This window comes from Penicillium roqueforti (assembly GCF_015533775.1).
Source record: "Penicillium roqueforti strain LCP96 04111 chromosome Unknown scaffold_14, whole genome shotgun sequence".
Lineage (NCBI taxonomy): Eukaryota > Fungi > Ascomycota > Eurotiomycetes > Eurotiales > Aspergillaceae > Penicillium > Penicillium roqueforti.
Genome location: NW_024067578.1, coordinates 622,822 through 636,842, shown reverse-complemented (window position 1 = coordinate 636,842; position 14,021 = coordinate 622,822). Strand labels below are relative to the sequence as shown.

The 14,021-nt window shown below is 50.1% G+C and overlaps 6 protein-coding genes across 6 annotated transcripts; 4 read left to right on the top strand and 2 right to left on the bottom strand.

The window, feature by feature from the left end:
* Positions 1 to 152: 152 nt before the first annotated feature.
* Positions 153 to 860, top strand: LCP9604111_5856 (uncharacterized protein; the record flags this gene model as incomplete). The annotated part of the gene is made up of 1 exon (XM_039073712.1): positions 153 to 860. The coding sequence occupies one exon, from the start codon at positions 153 to 155 to the stop codon at positions 858 to 860; it is 708 nt and encodes a 235-aa protein (XP_038928367.1).
* Positions 861 to 2,275: 1,415 nt separating this feature from the next.
* On the top strand, positions 2,276 to 3,451 carry LCP9604111_5855 (uncharacterized protein; the record flags this gene model as incomplete). Its single annotated transcript, XM_039073711.1, has 1 exon — positions 2,276 to 3,451. One exon carries the CDS (start codon positions 2,276 to 2,278, stop codon positions 3,449 to 3,451), a length of 1,176 nt encoding a protein of 391 aa, XP_038928366.1.
* Positions 3,452 to 3,880: 429 nt separating this feature from the next.
* Positions 3,881 to 7,794, top strand: LCP9604111_5854 (uncharacterized protein; the record flags this gene model as incomplete). The annotated part of the gene is made up of 9 exons (XM_039073710.1): positions 3,881 to 3,890; positions 3,939 to 4,322; positions 5,291 to 5,323; positions 6,280 to 6,349; positions 6,408 to 6,960; positions 7,014 to 7,080; positions 7,151 to 7,197; positions 7,261 to 7,430; positions 7,494 to 7,794. The coding sequence occupies 9 exons, from the start codon at positions 3,881 to 3,883 to the stop codon at positions 7,792 to 7,794; spliced, it is 1,635 nt and encodes a 544-aa protein (XP_038928365.1).
* A 746-nt stretch (positions 7,795 to 8,540) lies between these two features.
* On the top strand, positions 8,541 to 10,556 carry dbp9 (ATP-dependent DNA/RNA helicase; the record flags this gene model as incomplete). The annotated part of the gene is made up of 4 exons (XM_039073709.1): positions 8,541 to 8,739; positions 8,793 to 8,869; positions 8,940 to 9,418; positions 9,473 to 10,556. 4 exons carry the CDS (start codon positions 8,541 to 8,543, stop codon positions 10,554 to 10,556), a joined length of 1,839 nt encoding a protein of 612 aa, XP_038928364.1.
* Positions 10,557 to 10,720: 164 nt separating this feature from the next.
* LCP9604111_5852 (uncharacterized protein) lies at positions 10,721 to 12,364 on the bottom strand (the record flags this gene model as incomplete). The annotated part of the gene is made up of 1 exon (XM_039073708.1): positions 10,721 to 12,364. One exon carries the CDS (start codon positions 12,362 to 12,364, stop codon positions 10,721 to 10,723), a length of 1,644 nt encoding a protein of 547 aa, XP_038928363.1.
* A 197-nt stretch (positions 12,365 to 12,561) lies between these two features.
* On the bottom strand, positions 12,562 to 13,895 carry LCP9604111_5851 (tafazzin; the record flags this gene model as incomplete). Its single annotated transcript, XM_039073707.1, has 4 exons — positions 12,562 to 13,375; positions 13,432 to 13,524; positions 13,605 to 13,623; positions 13,697 to 13,895. The coding sequence occupies 4 exons, from the start codon at positions 13,893 to 13,895 to the stop codon at positions 12,562 to 12,564; spliced, it is 1,125 nt and encodes a 374-aa protein (XP_038928362.1).
* Between the last annotated feature and the right edge of the window lie 126 nt (positions 13,896 to 14,021).

Here is a 14,021-nt window from a genome sequence, read left to right as displayed (position 1 = left end):
AGCGAGGCATCGACAGAGAGCGAGGCATCGACAGAGAGCGAGGCATCGACAGAGAGCGAGGCATCGACAGAGAGCGAGGCATCGACAGAGAGCGAGGCATCGACAGAGAGCGAGGCATCGACAGAGAGCGAGGCATCGACAGAGATTTGGACATGTCGGAACTTGCAGCTGCCTTGCCGGTGGTTCAAGACCGCGCCCGTCGTCGAGTTTCAAGGGACGCCCCGTTGCCAGAGAGAGCCCGTAGCCTACGAGATCACCGACGATCCGTGTCCTACCAGGATGATCGACGGTCTGCTCAGGTGGCCGTGGCCAGCTCTCGGCGACGGAAGCCAACCGAGTACTACTACGATGCCCCATCCAGCGCCGCCGGTGATCTCGAAGATCGCGAGCGTGAAGCCGAGAACTATCAGGCAGCCCGATCCGGCCGAACCTCAGCGCCCGCATTACCTCTCTCCGCGGAGTCCTTGCTCCCTACCAAAGCGTCTCACCGCAACGGGAGCGAGAGCGGCAGCCAGAACAGTCGGTCGAGCGGCAGCCGCGGCAGTGCCACGGCCTCACAGAAGGAGGATGACAAGAACATGACCCTCACGTTGAACGGATTCCAAATTGGATTTGCACCTGAAGCAGTCGCTGGCAAATCTATTAACATTCGTGCTGGGGAGACTGGGGCTGTCCGATTGAACATCGGTGGCCCGCGGCCATCCAAGCAGCGTGTGAACGGTACCAGCTCTGATTATGCGGGTAGCTCCAGCCGTCGGGAACTTGAAGATGTGGTGAGGCGTCCGCGGGATGATAGACGGTCGGAACGACCTAGTCGTCGAGACAGCCAGTCGACCTACGGGACTACTCGCTACCATTGATTTTTTACCCCTGTTAGATGTGTCATTTTCTGTGTTTCTTTTCTTCTTTCATGGTCAGATATTATTTTTTGTTGTGATTCCATCTTGTGTCTACATAACCATGTGGCTGGCCTTGTTCATTTTTCAAAAGTTTCGATTGCTTTGCGTTTTTTTTTTTTTCTCTTCTTCTTTGGGATCGGGTGCTTGTGCAACAAAAAAACAACGGGGATTACCTAACGCGAGGCTCTGTTGGGCAACTTGGGGAACAGGCTGGACTTTGTCATGAGGTCCAGAGTTCTCTGTTGCCCAATGGTCTCGCTAAAATGGGAGGACTTTTGTGTGATTCCATTTGCAACTGCTGGCTCGATTTGCTTTCTTTATTTGTGTGCTTGGGCAAAATGGTCGGGCACAAACCCCATGATGATGTGTTTATTATGGCGATATGATTGTACGATTCTGATGACCTGCAATGACAAGTCTGATGTGCTTTACTTTCCGATGTCTTCTTTTTGTCAGCGTTTCTTGTATAGCCTTTCTTGTTGGGCCCGTGTCTTTCTCCTGGTTACCTTGTTCGCGACTCCGAGTGGCGGAGAGAGATTATACCCATGTCTGTTTACTTGTCATGTCTCAACAGGTCATCTTTTTCTTTGGCCATATCTATGATTTTATGTGTCTTGGTATTTGGTATTTGGTCCCGCTGGGAGCCTCGTAGTTCTGTTCTTGGGCTTTGTATTCATTCGGTTGATTTCTGCGGTGTTGCTGATCTTCCGTGTTCTATCGTCCATCGGTCTTGATATATTTTCCTGCGTTTGCTTCTTAGTTGGTTTTGATACCCCGCAAGCTGTCTGGGCGTGATCACAGCTTTCGACTGTGTATGTCTCTTTCGGAGGATTCCAGCGGGTGGCATTTGTCGACTTGATATAATTGATCCATTATTAAATCCGTTTTCTAGCAAAGGGCATGTTTCAGATTTAAATAGAAGTCAATTGCGATCGACTCTTTTTATAGATCGACCCACGGGTGGCCCAACTCTACCCGTACACGGACCCCTGGACGCCAGTCAGTGTGGGGGATGATGTAATCAGGTTGCCCGTGACAACCATTGTAAACACCAGTCCCAGCCTCTTCTCTCCAACCTCCTCAATTTCATGCCGAAAGTCAAGCTGAATCATACATATGGGTTGATATTTCCCAATCTTCTTATCTTAACATCCTACGATCTAGACACTGTGCTTCGCTTTTGCCCACATTCTGCACCCGCATTCTATACCCACATTCCAGGTGTCAGAGATCTCTACCTACATCTGGTGTTGATCACTTGCCTCAATGTATGTTCATGTACCTCATAATTCAATCCCAAGGATGCCAAAGTACTAACGATCCGATAGTGAGTCCAGTCTTGAGCCGGGTGCTCTTGGCCACTCTAATACTCCACCATGCCTCCATTTTGGCCGACCGGACCCTCCGCCGACATTCCAGGAGGAACCGTTGACGGACTCTATGTCCGGGATGTCAGCAGCGAGAACATTGCTAATACCTTATCTTCGGTCGACCCTAATCCCCATAAGCTCCTCCCACGAGACTCAGACGACTCGGATTCCACGCCAAAATATGGCGCAGGCACGGTCGACCCGCACAGCATCAAGATGCAAGGCCTGATGGCCTTGTTTGCCCTTATCGGACTAGCATTTGTCATAGGAGGAATCTGGTTCTTCTTCTGGGCTAAGAACGGCGGATTTGTCTGGCGCAAGGGCGACTGGGATGACTACAAGTCCACCGTTCTACGACGAAAGGGACCCGACGGAAAGACTCTCAGTAATGCCACAGCGAGTACCAATCTTGGTGGCGGAAGTGTTGTCGGCAAGGGCTACACCGACGACGGATACTCGTTTACAGAAGGATCATACGACGACACAGCGACAACTGTCACGGAGGAGAAGTCACGGCGCAAGAAGTTCAGAGAGACCGCTAAAGAGAAACTTCTCCGGCGCAACAAGCACGAGCAGTGGGAAGGTGCAGATGATGCCGACGTACGCGCCTACCGAGCAGAAAAGCCCGCTCGCATTGGTGGCATGAACCGCGAAGCCGACGGAACCTACAATGGCAGCGACTACGACACCTCCGCCCCGCCTACCCACTACCAACAGAGCGAAATGAGCCATGCTCATGACTTCGCTTACGAGCAGCCACGACGTCAGCACCGTGATCCCTCCGGCTTCTCGTTCACCCAAGGCAGTGAGGATGTTATCAGCCAAGTTACCGATCAGCCTCGTATCCGCGACCCATCAACCCGCCGCCACAACCGCCGTCGCGAACGACGCAGTGAGCTTGCCCTACCCGCCCCACCTTCCGCACCTTCATCTCGTACTAGCAGCCCTCGCAAGCACCGTGAGCGCCGCTCTGTGCCCCACGGTCACTTCACCGAGCCCCTGGATTTCTCATCTGCAGGATCCCGTTCCGAATATCAATACTCCAACGTGGACACCGAGGATTCAGGTACCAAGAGCTACAAGCATCCAATTCCTGGTTTGACGAAGGGATACCGCCGCGATGGACGGAGCCGTCGTCGTGACAGTCTGAGTGATAGTGAGGGCGAGACACAGTACTCATGAATTACGACTGCAGATCGGGCTAGGGTTTGATGTACGAGATACCCTACTTGATGTATGGGATTTGATTTTGAACGTTCAACAATTATTGGGTTATGGAAATAGCGTGCTTTTTACGGCAAATGCCGATCGACTTATGGATATGGATATGGGAAATTGCTTTGGTCATGTACATAATGAAGAGAATCACGATGCAAATGGATAATATGTCTGCACTGTAGTAGGTGTAGATATTTCATTTGTTGCTAGCCACCTAGGCATGTTTAAACGGTCGCTTCCGAGTTGTCCGACATACACTTTAGCTCTGCACCATGTACTTCCTTTAAACCACAACCTGAGGTTGGGATACACACATACATCGTTTCTTGTGCATATTCAACTACCACCCGTCCCAAATTATCGTCAAGCCAAAAACCCCTCGTTGTTGACGACATGGCTTCCTGTACGTCATCAACCTCCCAAATCCACAACATCCTAATCCCCACAACAGCACCCCAAGACCGCCGACCACTTATCATCTCCGGTCCCTCAGGCGCAGGCAAAGGAACCCTGATCCAAAAGCTCATCGACACACACCCCCATACATTCGAACTAACAGTCTCCCACACAACGCGGCAACCACGCCCCGGTGAAAAAGACGGTATATCCTACCACTTCGTCTCGGTCGAGACATACAACACTCTCAAGCACAACGGGGATCTAATAGAAGACGCCATGTACACCGGTGCCTTCTACGGCACGAGTAAAGCAGCACTCGCGGAAATACTCGACAAAGGTCTCATTCCGATTCTTGATATCGAGATGACTGGCGTGCAGCAGGTGAAAACAAGCGGGTTTGATGCCCGCTATGTTTTTGTTAAACCGCGGGATCTTGGTGTGCTGGAGGAGAGGCTTAGGGGCCGGGGGACGGAGAGTGAGAGGGATATTCGGGCTAGACTTGATCGCGCGAGGAGGGAGCTTGAGTTTGCGGAGACTGCGGGTGTTTTTCAGAGGATTATTGTTAATGATGATCTCGGGAGGGCTTATGCTGAGCTTGAGGGTTTTGTTTTTGGGTTGGGCTAGGTAGTGGTGAGGCTCATTGGCAGTGTTCACCTATTTTCGATTTAGAAGTTATTATTGGAATGGGAAGACTCTCTCCAGGCTACAAGAATGCCTCACCAACTAGGGAGGTAATCAGCCACTGAGGCGACATATGGGTTCATAGTCAGAGGTGTAGTCCGCCGGCGAAGATTCGGTGTCCGGGGTAATAGGTTGCAGCTGCGCCACCTGGTCAATTTAATACTTGGATATGGTCTGTAATATTTCTGAACGTCTGTTGTGATTGTACTCTACCTGCGCTAGTTATGCGTCCTGTCTATGACACTCATTTTCAAAAATGAAATAAGACGCTGAGATTGTCGATGGTGTGATTTACGTTTTCGGCAGTTATGATATTCAGCATGGTCCGTAGTACACCTGCATATCATTTTCTTCATCACGTTCCTGTCGAGGCATAAGCCGCATTTCCCGCATTTTTCGGATCAGATAGCGCTTAACTGACAGGTACTTTCCTGATAGTCTTTGCCACGTTGGCAGTGTCACGGGTTGATTCAGGGGGCGGCGCAGGTACTCCATACCAGTTGGTTGGTTATGTATTTCCGGGAGGGTACTAAATCAGGAAGGATGGCACGGATGACTCGGTCAAAGCATCATATTCGTTCTATCCATGACTCGCTTTTGGTGGCTTCGTCGGTCTTGTATGTATAGTCCAGAAAGGTGCCTATTAGCGCTGTGGATGTTGCTTTTGGAGAAAGAACACCTGAGGAAGTGGCGATAACCGTTGCAGGGTTTCCGATGCTGTAGATCTCGATGCTCGAGGACCCCTCCAACCGTCCAGTTAGAGCGAATAAGATACTCGGAAGGCAGACTTCACTTCTAGTTCTGGCATAACCATCTGCCGTGGACGGCGGCTACATAGTGAGACCGTGATGAGCCTCGATCATAGTACATATTGATATAGGTCAAGTCACCTGGGATAAACGATTCCATACGATGCCTGGCCAAGATGCCATTGCTAATGGTTTCACAGTAAGGAGTACCCCCGTCATATTCCACAACGGAGATTATAGACCAACACATTCGAATATTGCTAAGCAAGGTTGAACAGCCCTGGAGGAAAGAATGCTATTGATAAACCCGATAATTTCTCAAGAGAAGAGAATAGGAGAGCTTTGTCCTCGAAGCTACACCACATCTGGGGGTTGTAAAAGGCGCAGTTACTGACGCTTTGATGTCCAAATCGAAACCTCCAATGACCCTTACTCCGTAATCCACCTGCATTGCATTAGCGCCTGCGCTTCAATGTATTATTGGCTACCCTGAATGCAATGGTAAATTGTGAGCCAAAGCATTAGAGGTATATCAGCCACAATAAGTTAAGCCCCTCATTGACAGGTCTCTCATTGGATTCTACTTCCACTCAGCGATCATGTGCTGCTTGCCAAAGCCTCTCTCGCGAGTCAGCGCTTGAGAACAAACCAACTTGATCCATATCATACGCGCCATGCATATACTATCTCTCTTAAGATATTGGTGATGTAAACGGTCCGAGCCGCATGGTACTGGTACTGGAGGGGTGTAGTAGATGAGCGATATAGAAACCCCAAGGCTTTTATATTTATCTGCCTGATCTTCCTCGATTTCTAATTTCTTCCTCTTGTATGTAAAAGTCATGGCTTCGAACTGGGTACTTCATCATGAGAGCAACCGATGGGTTCGGCCCATCTACAACCATTCTGGTGTGCATCACTGGCTGCATGAAGACCGATTGCAGTAACTGACCGTAACAAAAGGAGAGTTTCTCTACGAATGGGACTGCATGGGTGGCGAGTTAACTCCTGCCATAGCGGGTCAAGATTCAAGGTTAGTCTTCCATTCTTCTTGTGTGAGAAGTCCGGGGAAGTAATCCGTTTAATAAAAGCGTCGCGCTATGCCAACGAAGCACCTCCGAGTCCGCGTTTCCCACACTCAAAGATGCATACGGACATCAGCTCCCATTCCACCCCGGGCTAGACCCTCATGCAAGTCGCCTAAATCGTGTACATCAGCAGGACCCGCTCGATTACGGCCAAGCATATACCAACGATCATTTCAATCCCCGGACTCCACCGACCGGATACCAGCAGCTTATCAATCACCAAGTGGATAATGGTATATACCCAGGTGCAGGCACAGTGACAGATGGCAAGGCAAGCAGTCCGCCAGAATGGAGCCCGGGAATGCAGTACAAGGTAGCCAGAGACACAACCGGTCGCAGAACAGGGTCTGCAAGCATATCCGACCGTAGCGATGTCACTAGCTCGTCAAGAAGTGATGTATCCATTCCCGAAATCCATATCGAGGATCTGCAGGGATTGAGTCTCGGGGATCATCCAGCCTCGCATATGGTGCTGCCCTATGAGGCCAGCAGTCATAGTCACTGCAATGATTCCATTCCCGGGGATGTCCAACGAAAAAGGCATGACAGAAAGGTGGTAAGTAGTTAGTTTTCCTTCCTGTTTGGACTGATTGGCTAATTTTGACATAGCAAAAGTCCTCGGAACCTGCATACGTGATCCCCGGCAGTAGCAGCGAACATGACACACTTGATCCTCGTAAGCAACAGCCTAGGCCCGCTTTATGCATATCCGGAAAAAGAAACTGACGATGATTCACACGCATCAGGCTACAAGAGGCAGAGCGATCCTCGGAGATTTTTCCGAGTTGGCAGGGTTTGTTCACCTCACATGCATGTCAGTTGAAGGCCCTGCTGATAATTGATTGCGATCATACAGGTCTTTTCGATGCTCTGGCATGAGAATGCAGGCTGGCATGGAACTATCGTCAGCGAGAAGCTTCCCTCATCGTCAAGCCCATTCACACGGGGCAAGTATCAAGAACCCATATACAGTAGCATCCGACGCATGGTAGTGGTCAAAGAGCAGAAGGGCTGCTGCTGGTGTGTGTACGTGGAAAGATTTGCATCCAGTGTCAGCTGCATTTGTATCATACTAATCCATCATTTTAGACCCATCACTACCTATAGTGGCCAAGGCGTGGCGAAAGCCGGGGTTGACCGCAGCAAACATGCCGTCATTCACATGCGAGGCGATAGACCTCGAACTGTGAAATTCGAACCCCGGATGGCCAAAGAGCCACTCGAGGTTGATCCTGCCAGGCCTGATCAGAAGCTAGATTGTATGTCCCGAGTGAACTTTGGCAAAGTTTATACCGTCGAGCACAATGTGAAAGTTCTTCCCGTGGGCAAGATCACGGAAGCATCTCGGGCGAGATTCCTAGAATACGCTCAGGGTGAGTTTATCAACTAGGAATAGAGCGCGAGCATAGAATTTATCCACAGGAAAGATGCTTCTATGTCGGTCTACATTGCCTGTGGGGCGATGCATGTCGACAATTCAACATCCAGACTTCCTGTTTGTTATTATTATTTGTATTTGTTTTGTTCAGGGGAGCGATACGGGAATTATATCTAACGTCTGCGGTTATTTGATTTTGAATAGCGAGTTTTATCATGAATGGTTCTTCGAATTTGATGACATCTGTATTTGATCTTGAAGATGGGCTTTGCTTGCAATAAGTCAACGGTTTAGAACAACATGAGAATATAGAGTCGGGAGATGTCTGTATCACAGCTTGGAATATGTCTACCTGGGAGGCCCTTTATGCTCACTAGTCAAGGACTTTCCACTCTGTTCTGGCCATTCATGAAAGATTGGTGTTTAGGCTTAAATCGATCTATATCAACTACCGAGATATATTTTCGGCTGGGGGTAGGATATGTCACAAAAAAACACCTGTCTACATATCCCCAAATAAGATTACAGTGCGGATATGTACCGGACTTATCATGCATCCTTTAGATTAGCAAAGCCTCCAAGACTCAGAGATTCTCCTCGATCATTTATAGTTGTTCCACGGAGCTCCGCCTGAGGCAGCAAGATTATGTCATACATAAAATCTTCCAATTCACCGCCCGCAATAAACTCACCGCCCGACAAGATTTCCAAAAAAAGTTTCAACTTCTGCAGATTCGATCAAGGAAATATCTAACACAATGGCGATGAAACGCAAGTTAGACGCAAATGATGTTCCATCCCCGGAGGCTGCTGGGGTGGAGGATCAGGAATTGGACTTTGAAGCCCTCAACCTCGATCCTCGATTGCGCCAGGCTCTGATCAAGGAAAAGTTCACCAAACCCACTCTTGTACAGTCCAAGGCGATTCCGCTTGCTCTGGAAGGAAAAGATATTCTTGGTGAGACGAGCCTCTTGAATCGATGAATCAAAAAGCAGAGCTGACAGAAATAGCCCGTGCGAAAACTGGCTCTGGCAAGACCGCCGCCTATGTCCTTCCAATCCTGCAAGCCATCCTCCAGCAGAAGACTGTTCGTTTCCTCTTCCCCCTTCTATATATATGTACTTGGTATGGAATTCAATCTAACACTGTACAAATAGGCCGATCCCTCCTCAAAAGCCACAACCGCTCTTATTCTTGTCCCCACTCGCGAGCTTGCAGAACAGGTCCAGAAAGTGATCACATCTTTCGCTTGTTTCTGCGGAAAGGACATCCGGTCAGTCAACTTAACACAGAAGGTTTCGGATGAAGTTCAGCGCTCGATGCTGGCCGATTTCCCGGATATCGTTGTGTCGACACCTACCCGGGTTTACAGCAATGTCAACAACTCCGCTTTGTCGCTCGATAAAGTCACTCATTTGGTCATCGATGAGGCAGACTTGGTTTTGTCATACGGATATGACGAGGAAATCAATGCTCTCGCCAAGGCCATCCCGCGAGGCGCGCAGACATTTTTGATGAGTGCTACTCTCACTTCGGAGGTAGATACATTGAAAGATTTGTACTGTCGGAACCCTGTGATTCTCAAGCTAGAGGAGAAGGAAGAGAAGGGTGCTGGTGTCAGCCAGTTTGTTGTCCGGTAAGACAATATCCTACTGCCGTTATTATAGCAGTTGCTAACTCAACTCCACAGATGCGCGGAAGACGAGAAATTCCTTCTCACGTATGTCATTTTCAAACTGCAGCTGATCAAAGGAAAGGTCATCATTTTCGTAGCCGATGTGGACCGATGCTACCGTGTGAAGCTCTTCCTTGAACAGTTCGGTCTCAAGAGCTGTGTCCTGAACTCAGAACTTCCCATTAATTCGCGAATCCACGTTGTCGAAGAATTCAATAAGGGCGTATACGACATCATTGTCGCAGCCGACGAGCAAGCAGTATTGGGAGTGCCCAAGTCGAAGAAGTCGCGCGAAGCTAAGGAGGAAACCGAAGAGGAAGCAAAGGAGGAGATGGGAAGCAGCGAAGATGAAGAGGCAGTTGATGAAAGTGGAAAGGAAAAGAAGCCGGAATCCAAGAAGCGCCGCAAGATGACTAGCAAGGAAAAGGACTACAGCATTGCTCGCGGCATCGATTTCCAAAATGTCGCCTGCGTTCTCAACTTCGACCTCCCCACCAGCTCCAAATCCTACACCCACCGCATCGGACGTACCGGCCGCGCCGGCAAAGCAGGAATGGCTCTCTCCTTCGTTATCCCCACCGAGCAATACGGCAAGCACCGCCCCACCTCAATCCCCAGCACAAAGCATGACGAAGCCCTGCTCGCCAAGATCATCAAGCGGCAAGCCAAGCTCGGCCACGAAGTCAAGCCCTACCACTTCGAGATGTCGCAAGTCGATGCCTTCCGCTACCGTATGACAGATGCCCTGCGTTCCGTGACCAGACTTGCAGTGCAAGAAGCACGAGGACGTGAAATCCGCCAGGAACTGATCAAGAGCGAAAAGCTCAAGCGCCATTTCGAGGAAAACCCCGAAGAATTGCGGCAGCTACGCCACGACGGCGAGCTGCGCCCTGCGCGTGTCCAGGCGCATCTCAAGCATGTGCCTGATTACCTAATGCCTGCTAAGGGACGCAAGGGTCTCTCGAAGGATGTTGGATTCGTTGGGTTCTCAAAGACGAAGCAGAATCGCATCCGCAAGGCAAGAGATCGCAATCGTGCGCGTGGGAAGGCTGGTGGGAAGGTTGATCCCCTGAAGACGTTTAATCGTTCCAAAAAATAGTTGCATAGTTTTAAAATCTGCGGGCGTTTTGTCCGGATACCATTGTATAGTCAGACATAAATAAAATAGTCTCAATTTGCGCTCCTGATTGCATGCGTAGGATGCTTTCTTTTTCGCTTCAGTGATATACATTGTACATAGATCATTGTGCATACAGTAGACTTTTATAAATAAACCAATAATTCCTGCCCATCCAGCGATCTGATTGTTTCAGGTTCAACGTCTTTCAACCCTGAACCGAGCTCGATTTCGAGCCATTTCTTCCCCCTCCTTATCTGCCGAATGTGCTTTAGCACATCACGCGCATTTTGAAGGTGATATGCATGGATAGAAGAGTTCGGCAAGCCTGTTTGCAGCGTGGAGACTTCATGAGACGGCACATGAGACGAGTCGTGGGACTCCGTCAAATCCAGAAAGCCGGGGCCGATGCCAAGCCATTCGACATCTCTCCAAGATCTGTTCCACTCTGGGCCAACGGTATCAGGGCTCTGTGGGAACCCATCCGGGTCTTTCCCAACCCATTTTAAAGCTGGTAGCCATTCGCCGCAGCCCTCAAGGTCCAACCATTTCAGGCAGTACGTCGAACGGGATAGCTGACGGAGAATACTCGCAGCTTCGGCCCAATTGTTGTCAAGGGCGTCTGGGGCCAAGAAGCGGGCCACTGAGCTGCGAATCCGAGTAGTGGCAGCGCTTGGATTTCGGCACGGTATAGGCCAATGGGCAAGCGAGAGATGAGTCAGGGTTGGCAAATGTGCTAATAGATTGAGAAGAGCAGTCCAGCTTGCAGCACTAGGTGTCGGGTGTGCTAGAGATAAGGCGCGGAGTTGGGGGAAGCGTAGAGTCTGGGAAATGGCCTTGGGAATGGACGGAGTTGAAAGACGATCATCCATAGCTTCCTCTCGGCCGTTATAAACATCTTCATCCCATGAAGCTGGAATAATCTCCTCTGTTTCATGACCTGAGACTCCCACGACTGGAGCCTGCGAGATGGTCACCTCGTTTGTGAGCTGTTTCAAAGTTATCCAGTTCCCCAGAGCATTTCCCAGATCCAATCGCACGATTTTGAAATCCCCGTCAATAGCTCCCGACTCATTAAACCCTGGGACCTCCTTGCCAATTTGATCCTGGTCATGTCGGGTCAAAAAGAGTGGCTTCAGGCCCTTCATGTACCCTCTCAGTGGCGGGCCTCTTGCGTACACAGCAACATAACTCAGCAGCAGTTCCTTAATATGATTTGGAAGATGGGCCAGAAAAGGGCCATCATATTCAAGATGCCAACACCAGTTCAAAGCCATTGTTTTCAGCACCAGATGTACCAGGCTCCGATGGTCTGGGAACAGCGGCCCCGGGAGGCGGGCCAACCGGTGTATTTCCTCTTCTGAAGATTCCGGCATCCGATGGTGCGATCCTTGATCTCCCGCCGGATCCGTATTTCCAGCGAGCCAACTCGCAGGCGGCGGAGGTCCAACAGTTGGTCGAGTTGGGCGAACCCCGAATACCGTGCGACGAGGACCGGGGCGAGGTCGCGGTGGCGCGGTTGCAGGGAGCTCGAGTACATCCCGAAGAGACGGATGAACTGAGCGGGGAGCCACAAACGAGCGCCGAGCACGTTGCGAGCTTGGAGGATCATCGGATGAAGCACTAGGCGTCTGTGTACGTCGGAGGTGACTGATTAAGTCGTTGACTGACGTCGCTGACGCGGAGCCCTGTACCCCAGACCCGCCATCATGACGAGACCCAGATAATGCAAGGCTGTGATGTGCTAAGTTGGCTGGCTTTGCGTGAAACCGCTGGTGCTTTTTGGGCATCTGTGGTCGAGCTGCGGGTTTGACGAAGTCAAGTGTCTCCGGGAAGCTTTCCCGCTTTTATCGCTTATCGCCCCCACATTTGATGGGCTGACATTTGCGGCTCAAAAATATAGAAAACAAAAACAAAGATTGGCAGAATGACTCACTGTTGCTCATAATAAAATCTATACAATGTTATACAATCTATACACACGGGCTCAGATATCCCGAACCCAAGAATCGTCCTTCATATGGCCCTCACGCTTGGGACCCTCTTCGAGCCAGGTATCCACCAAGCCCTCCTTCGGGTCCTCGTCGGGCAGTCCGCGAGATCGACGAACGTCCAAGACAAGGTTCCTGATCTTAAAGGTCACCTCTTTGCGCAGCTCGACAGCTTCTTTGTCGTTCAACAGTTCATCACTCAGCACCCCTAGGGGCAGATCCCGGGAATCAGGGTATTTCTTCTCGACCTTCTCTTTCAACTTTTGCCACCGAGATCTCACTTCTCCGAATACAGCATCCGAGTCCACCTTGGAGCCAAAGGTAACGCTGACATGTTTGCCAGGCCGAGGAAGGAATCGTGGGAATTCCCGACTCTCGTGCATAACATCGTCGAAGCCTTCAATCCACATCGGAACAACATCCGGACACTCTTTCGGCTCTAAGATGAGCCGTGCGATTCCCCACTTGAAATAGCGCATGGTCTTTCGTGGCGACTGGTGAATCTTGCCTTCGGGGAAGATATGGACCCACGAATTTGAGTTGCAGGCGTATGCGGTAGGTGCCATGTGTGAGTCCTTGCCATCGGTAGTGTAAGCGACTGGGAGGTCCGAGAATGGATCGACACAGACATTGTGCCGGCTCCAGTGCTGAAGTTCGGGTAAAGCGCGGTGGTGGTCAACGGGGAAGGGACCCTTCGATAACAAGCGAATAGCCTCTGTGACAGCGGGTTGAGTCAAGCCACCGAATGCGGAATGGGCAGAACGGTGAGTAGGCAGAACCTTGCCCATGGTGAAGAAGAGTGACAGTGGTCTTATCTCCAGTCAGTAAAACCATTCATTGAAGCATTCGGGTAAACATGTAGATACCTTGTCTGATAACAAATATCGTAGCTTCCAAAAGACCACCGCTTATTCCAAAACCGTGGAGGCAAAATGCCCCATACTAATGGGTCATCCATTCTGGTATTCCGGCGCAATGTCAGCCATCTTCACATTTGCAGTATGGGTTATCTCGATCCGAGGCTAGTAGAGGGACGTACACGCTGATATGATTGGATACTATTTTCAGATAAATCAATTAGCAACTGCACTGGCTTAATGCACTTTCCAAGATTGTTGTGTTCCGGCATACCTGTAATCAATCCTCGCTTCCGTTGCGAAACGTCATGTCGAGAATCTAACAGCTCCGTGAATGCTTCCTTCCCGTGACATTCGGCATGACAGAAAACAGAAAGGAAGCCGCGACATAGACCCGCTACTCCCCACATTGTTGTGTTGGATAAAGCCCTCCATGGGAGGGATGGGGACTCCGCCGTTGCGCTCGAGTCCATGATGGATGGTGTTGAACTGTTATACACAATCCATGAACAAGAAGAGGCTTTGCACAAGCTACTAGGAGCTTGGAAAGTGATAAGTTCTCCGAAGAGCAGATGTAATTGTCTCAAGTGTACTTAGTA